Source organism: Vicia villosa, linkage group LG7, assembly GCF_029867415.1.
Source record: "Vicia villosa cultivar HV-30 ecotype Madison, WI linkage group LG7, Vvil1.0, whole genome shotgun sequence".
In the NCBI taxonomy this organism is placed as follows: domain Eukaryota; kingdom Viridiplantae; phylum Streptophyta; class Magnoliopsida; order Fabales; family Fabaceae; genus Vicia; species Vicia villosa.
Genome location: NC_081186.1, coordinates 98,337,921 through 98,346,063, shown reverse-complemented (window position 1 = coordinate 98,346,063; position 8,143 = coordinate 98,337,921). Strand labels below are relative to the sequence as shown.

The following is an 8,143-nucleotide window of genomic DNA, read 5'->3' as shown; positions in this document are numbered from 1 at the left end:
AAACATAATTTGGATTCAATAAAAACCAAGGATGTTTTTTTTTTTTGGAATTAACAGCAAAATGTAGTTCTTTAATATTTGATTCAATAAAAATATCAAAGATGGTTTTGTTTTTGTGTGAATATATTTGGGGTTTCAATGTAAAAGTTATGAAATAGAGAATAAGAATAGTCTTGTATATATAATTTTACTTGCCAAAAGAATCGATACAAAATGTTTGAAACAACCCTTCTAAAATTAGTTAAAATTCAAAATTTAGAATATTGTTTGGACGAATGAAATTTAACGGAATGAAGCGGGTTAGAAAGATGTAGAATAAAGTTCTATTATTTAGATAAACTAAAATCGGATAAAGTAAAGCGAAATGGAATGGTATGAAAGATTTAAAAGTATTGACTATGAAGTCATTTCTCCTCATCAACCAGACTCATCTAGGTTGTATTGATCATATCTTTCAATTTATTTAGGAATTCTTTTCACAATTTTCTCAATAAAAATTATTGCAGTAGTAATCTGAAATGATTAATCTAATCTAAAGAAATATAAGAAGAATAATCATAACCATAAAGATATACTTTGACATTCATTTATTATAGTACATAGCCCTTTCAATCAATATTTAGTGTAATTAAATTTTTTTAAAATATATTTTATAAAAAATATTTATATATACACGCAAGGGAATTAACCTATAACAAATAGAGATCACAGTCAGCTGTCACAAGTAGTGCCAAGAAACCAAAAGAAAAAGAAGTATAGGAGCTCCCAAACAAAACCACTTTACGATGCCCCTTCCTAACAGAAGACCCGGCTAGAGCTTAGACCGCCAGTCCCACCATCAACAGACCAAGAAACCCCAAACAACACCCAAACCAATGAATTCCACTAGATCAGGTCAGTTAGAACTCTTGATTTTCTAAAGGTTTGTTAGGTAAAAGAGGATCTTCCAAATCATTTTTACAGTGTATTTTTCCACAAGATTCAATATCAACAATCTTCTCTGTCTTATCTTTGACATCAACTGCTTCTTCAGCCTTACCCCATAGCACAATATACAATCCAATGACCACTCCAATCGCACCTATCAAACTAACACAAGAAACAACACAGTCATTTCATTACCAATAGATCAAATTATATTAATATTCATTAGTTATCATAACTTAAATATTAGTACCTTCCAACATATATTTTCTCATGAAGCAATAAGGTAGCTAGTATAGTCACGATCAACGTTAACAAAGGATTAAACACCGCAGAGAAAAGAGGCCCTCTCATTGAAATGCACCATGCTTGGAAACAAAGTGCAACTCCAGATCCCATAATTCCCTGCAAAATGTTTATTTCAAATTAGGCTAATAATGATGATTGATGTATTTATTTATATAAATTAATATTGTTGTATTACTATGAGAAATCATCAACATACCGAATATAAAACGCAACATAATTGAAGTAGAGAGTTAATCTTCCACGCATTTAAATTCGGATCCATGAACAATGCTACTGCTATTGATTGTAATGTTCCCATAAAACACATCCATGCTGCCAGTGATATGGAATTAGGATGGCTTGCATAAGCTGGAACCTGTGGAAGGTATTTGGATGTAAGGTTGCATGATACAAAATTGTCTATTAAGAAAATGGATTCCACTTTTTAAACTTTTTTCAAATTTTATCTTTAATCTACAAAAAAAAAAAAAAAATTTTCAAATAATATTCATATAACATAATTGAAAATAAAATACCTGCAAAATGAGAAAAATTGCCCAGGCAACATTGTTTCCTATGAGAAACAAACATCCAAGCAACCAATTATCATCACTTTCTAATGATAATCCAATGATTGATTTTGAAGTTAAGTTTTCGGCATTTAGTAGTTTTGGACCCTTCAACAATGCAATTGACAATGCTCCACATACGCATATAATTGTCCCAACTATTTTAGCTATACTTCTCAAACTTCGAATATTCACTTTCTCCATTCTGTAATATATTTAATTTCAAATTTAAAAAAAAATTCATATGCTTGAATTTTGACTTGAATAAAAAAATACATTGTGTTTTTTAATTACCCTGCAAAGGCTGCTATAACAAATGTGACAGCTGGAATAAGATTGGCCATGGCACTTGAAATTGAAGAAGAAGATAGTAATAGACCCTCGGAAAGTAAATTTTGATTCAATGTAATGCTGCAATATAAAAGAGTGAAATATAAGAATCAATCTCACATCTTAGTAAAATTGAAATCCTAATATCATTTTTTATTTTACTTTCAAAAATTGAGAAGAAATCCATACACTAAATATCGAGAAATAGAAAATTAAGAATTCTAAATATGTGTCGCGGTATATGAATCCTCACTATAATATTTACTATTTGAATTGAGTTTAATGGACATGCTCCGATAAAAAAAATTACATTTTTCGTCCAATAGAAAATCATCAAACCGCCGTGACATACCATTCATTTGAAAATATCAATATCATCTAATGGAATACACAATGCTCATCGGATGACCATGGAAAATTATTTTACAGTCACATTCCATCTTTTAATATGAATTATACTTACAACACAATAATGCCATGTAATTAACAGACGAGATGTAACTTTAGGAACACAATTTATGATTTTTCATGAATCTAAATATGCATTTATACTAGTTGAGAATAGAAACAAACCCAATTAGTGAGGTGAAGAAGATCCATGAAAAACTCCTTAAATTTAAGGAACATGAGACAGAGTTTCTCCTGTAAGAAAAGAAAAAAGAAACAAGTAACTAGTTAAAGAACATGAGAGGGAATATAGAGTAATTAAGAAACAATAATAACAAAAAAAATGAGAGTAGTAAAAGTTACCTTGATGATATATAAGCAATGGGAGCAAGAAAAATGGTGGCAAAAGCATGACGATATACCACAAACACCCTTGGACTCATTCCATCCACAAGCACAACTCTATTACCAAGAGTTGTACCTGCAGATATAAATTGCAAAACTACCATAGCTATTATTGGAAGATAGTACTCCATGTTGAACTTTGCCATCTTAACTTTCTCAAAACAAACTATGCTTATATGAATGTATGATGAGAATTGAAAAAGGAGAAATTTGTTATATATAGAGCTTGCTCACACGATGGATCAAAGTCATGAATGTGAAAGTCAACGAATGAATAAAATTATTGGCATGATTTGTGAATGAGTATTTTTATATTGTAGTAGTGTGAAGGTAACGTTAGATATCGGATAAACTAAGAGAATGAAATCTACAATATTAGAAAACATTTTAAAGAGAATGAGTTAGAATGAATAAAAAAATCATGGAGTAATAATTTTATTATGAGTTAGGTGATTGTGAAATCGAGGCAGCTTTTATTAGCTGTTGTGTTTATTAGTATGTTGGGCGTGATTGGGGATCACAGATCAATGATAGAAGCTGGGAGACAATAGCTGGCAAAGTTGAATGTTCCACATGCTTCTACATGCATACTTTAGAATTATCCTAAATTGAATGTGTAGGCCATTCTTTATTATTCTCTCTTCACATTGGGTTGGTCAGTTGGAAATACTCGGTTTGGTTTTAATATTATGTGGCAACCCATTTAAAGATTTTACATCTATTTTTTTTTTTATCAAATGGATGTTGAGAATACGACCCCAGCACCTCATCTATGATGTCTCTGAACAACTATCAATTGAGTTGATTTAACGGGATCAATGTATTTAAATTGTATAAAAAACAAGCGTAGATAAAAAAGACAAATATAATTAAAATATGCTCTTATGATATGTTAGATAAGAAGATGAAAACATGTGAAGCAGATAATGATTTTACAGACAAAATATAATAGAAAATTTACTTGCTTAAGAGATAATTCACTTTACTGAAAACAATAATTAAAAGAATTCTGATTAACATAGAAAGAGTGTTGTTCAATAAGACCATCAAAAACTCATTTAAAATTTCAAATTTAATAGTATATTGCTTTGTGGTATCCATGGTCAAATGCAGCTTTGACTGTTTGCAAAAATTAAAATATGGGTTCTAATTGCTTTAGGAAAATCTATGAACTTTTATTGTTTTAAGGAAACCTATATTGACCACATAATTATGAATTAAAACAACATAAAGCTCATGTGAGATTAAAATAAATTTAATTAGAATTGCAACATATGCATAAATTAATGTTTTTATTCAAAATTTTAAAAATAATGACTTAATTAACAAAATAGTATTACCAATCGTTAGTTGGTCCAGTGATGATTGACGCTGGACTTGGTAGGGAGAACCACGGTTCGATCCCCCGCAACTCCGATCAGGAGGGGGATGGAACCACTTGACGCCAGAACTCGCCTCCGAACCGGACTAAATCGGTGGTATAAAGCCAAAAAAAAAAACAAAATAATTTCTAAATGATTTTATACGTTTTTTTAAATAAAAGATTAAAGTAAAAAAAATTAATCAAATTAAAAATAAAATAAAACCTATCATTTAAAAAAAAATAAAATATACAATATATTTTGTTATAAAGTTGAATGATACCCTTAATTCTCTATTAAATATATTAATATATTCTTGCTTAAAAAAAAATAAAATAGAATGATACAACCAGGAGCAACCAACACCAACATTGTGTTTATTAGGTATAGTAATGCTTCCTACATACTCTTCATATTAGTAAGTTGCAACAAATAGTTCTGCAAGGCAACTCTTCTACTAGTCGTATGGAGCACACTTTTGGTAGGACTTGCCAACTATAATATAACACTATTATAATTGATAGATGGTAAGAATAGAAAATCTAAAAAATTATTATGTTCAACATTGAATTTTTTTTGTCTTATAATTCATTTCAAATAATGATGCGTATTAGTTTGGGGCAACAATATATAAATTAGGATTATGGAAAAATTTGTTTAATGAGTACTTTTATAATAAAATCTGATTATATTATTCTTCGGTTTTTAAGAAAATCAAAGGGATAGATCGTTTAGTATTCACTTATAAACAAATAAAAATATAAACTGCAATAGTTGAGACTTGAAGCGTGTCCTGATTTGTTTTTTCCTTCAGTTTCATTAAATATTGATGGAATATGTAGGTTTATTTTACTCGAGGTTTAAAAGTTCAAACCATAATGCTTCAGAATTTGGTGCCCCAGCAAGAGGTACAATTAGGCTTGATTTGAATCATACATGTCGTAACTCAAATCAAACATTCACTTGAAGTTTAGAATTTGGTTTTACCACCTTAATTCAAATATGAAAGTGTATGACTCAAGTCACAACACTTCTTGACTCGAATCAAATATCCTTTTACTCGTATCATGTGATCAAAATCTATTTTTTAAATAGTTGTGATTCAAATTATGTTTTCGTGTGACTCGAATCATAAACACATATTATGATTCAAATCAAATGAGAAATTATTTACTTTACTACCTTTGATTTAAATCATTCTTTGTTTGATTCAAATCACAACCTCATGATTTGACTCAAATCTTGTTGTCTTTCTTTTATTTTTTTACAAAATCTCTTGCACCTATTTAATCAATGTGTATCTTTTCTAAAAAGATTGATGATAATTTTTTAATAATCATTATTGATGCTTAGTTGAGAGTGATCATGATATTCCCCAAGAAACTTATACATGTTTTGTCAAAAAACTTGAAAGAAGCCTTGAGAGATTTCTTCATTCACAAACACACTATCTCTATGATTTAACATTGTGAAAAACTTTCTAGAAAATTGATGTCATGAGAGTTTATAGTTGTGTTGTGAGAGATTATTTAGACTTCGTCAGACTTGAGTAAAGGTTACTGTTAAATTAAAACTTGGAGCAGGATTACTGTATCTAGCATGATAGTTGGATCAATACCATTGGAGATCTTGAATATTATCAGTTGAGTATTGTGCTTCAACATAAGGGATTTTTAAAATTTTGATGGTAAAATCATCAAAGAGTGGAGTAGGCATAACGAGGATGAATTGTCAAACCATGATATATACGGTGTACATTTTTCCTTCCCTGTCTCTTTTAAATTTTTGCGTCCAATCACATCGCTCACTTGTGAATGCCCTGTTTAAAGTCAAAGTAAAGCTCTATATGGACTTGTCCCAGCACAGGAATTATTTGCTCCTATAGCGATTTGAACTTGAGACCTTAAGAGGATCACACTCTCAAAACCCAAGCTTTGACCACTAGGCAAACCCCAATTATATTAAATATATACTTTTTAATTAAATACTAAAATTTTCAAAATTAAGAGTTATTTAACGTATGAATCTAATATTTGAAATGCACACAAAGGTGGTAATAAGAATTTTGATGACAGTAGCCATGATAACCATAGTGTCTCAGGTTTAGATGGATTGATCTAAAATGCTAATGGTCTCGAGTTCACAATTTTATGTGTAATATTGATTATTCCAACATCCTTTATGATGAGCTGATGGTGCTATATATTGGTTTGTATATGGTCGGAGAACACGACATCAAAGACTTGGTGTGTTATTCCGACTCCAAGTATGCTATCAAACAATGTTTTAAAAATCGAGCTGGTTATCAAACCGGTGATGATACTGGATCATTGGTTCATTGATCAAACAAATGAGTCATTGATCGAACAACATGACTAAACTAGATTAGATTGAATAAATCAACTGAATAAGCGGTCTCTATAACAAAATTATATAATTATTAAATCGGTTGAAGTAGATGACTCGGTCTCTAAAAAAATCATAACACCTACAAAATTTTATAATATCACGATTTCACAAGTTCATTCTTTAAATTCTAATTCTAAACATAATTATAACATTCAACAAAATAGTACAAAATACAAATAAATTTTGAGTAAAATTTAATGGCAACATATAAACTGAATAACTAAATAATTGGAGTGTTTGGTGATTTTAAATTCAAGGAGAAAAAGTTGTTCCAAATAACTTTTTTTTAACAAAGTCTACTTATTTTTTAATTTTATTTTTAAAGAAATTATCAAAACAACATCATTTTGTATGAGGAAAAAAGCAAGCATTTAGCCTGTCGATTTTTATCGGACCTGGCTGATTCCCATTTGTCTAATAGCTTACTAGTACATGAATCAAACCAGACTGATGACCCATCTTGTTCCTGTTTTGACGGGTTCGATTGATCGATTCAGTTATGTTTTTAAAACATTGCTATCAAGCTTATCTCAGAGTTTGTTAATGTTTGACATCACTATGTCGCGATTCTTCACAAAATTAAAGAGTTTCTCTCTAGGTCTCTAGGAAATGACGAGTTCAAATATTTTACACTCTTAAAAAAGAAAATATTTATGTTGACTATCTAACAAAACATAAGACTGCGAATGACGTGGCATACCAAACTTTTGCGAAATCTCTTATTAGAATCATCACAATCAAATAGTGAAAATTTATTTTCTAATTTTTTTTTCCTTTTCTCAATTGTAAAAAAAAAAACTAATATTTGACTTCTCACGCATGCCCGATAATTAGTAACACTTCTTTGCATTTAAGTTTTTTCAAGATCGTGTCATAATATTTAAATATGAGTAATGCTATATAGTAAGAATTATTTAAATAAGAAAGACAAGAATGTATATTTGTCATTATTTTAAAAGATAATTTTAATTTTATTTTATTTTAAATTTAATTTCTTTTTTAATAAGAATTATAAGATATTGATAGTAATGAATGACTGAGATTTAATCCTTATTTTTTTTTTTTTACTTTCATACTTTTTATTAATAAATATTTTTCTTTAAATATATGAACGGCTATGTTTTGATGTTGAATATTAATGATTGAAATTGTCCACAAATATATTTAAATTGTCATTAATTATTGAAATTGTCCACGAATATATTTAAATATATGTACTGCTATGTTTTGATGTTGAATACAGTATTAATTTTTTAATTTTTTCATTGAATCAAGACTATTTGGTTACTTGAATGTGTTTGTCAGTATGTCGAAGCATATGCGATTTTCTTAAACCACGTTGAGGCCACTTAGAGATTTTATTATTTCTGGTTAAAGCAATTTTATGATTGATGATACTATTAAGATTATTTTATAAATGGAACAGAGAATTGTTCTCCTAATGACGAACTCTGAACGTGCTTTTGGTGC

General features: G+C 29.1%; 1 protein-coding gene across 1 annotated transcript; it reads right to left on the bottom strand.

The window, feature by feature from the left end:
• Positions 1-565: 565 nt before the first annotated feature.
• On the bottom strand, positions 566-3,328 carry LOC131617956 (WAT1-related protein At4g30420-like). Its single transcript, XM_058889226.1, has 7 exons — positions 2,862-3,328; positions 2,685-2,753; positions 2,076-2,192; positions 1,749-1,986; positions 1,430-1,588; positions 1,178-1,329; positions 566-1,089 (listed from the first exon to the last, which is right to left on the bottom strand). Exons 1-7 carry the CDS (start codon positions 3,047-3,049, stop codon positions 900-902), a joined length of 1,113 nt encoding a protein of 370 aa, XP_058745209.1. The 5' UTR covers positions 3,050-3,328; the 3' UTR covers positions 566-899.
• Positions 3,329-8,143: the final 4,815 nt, after the last annotated feature.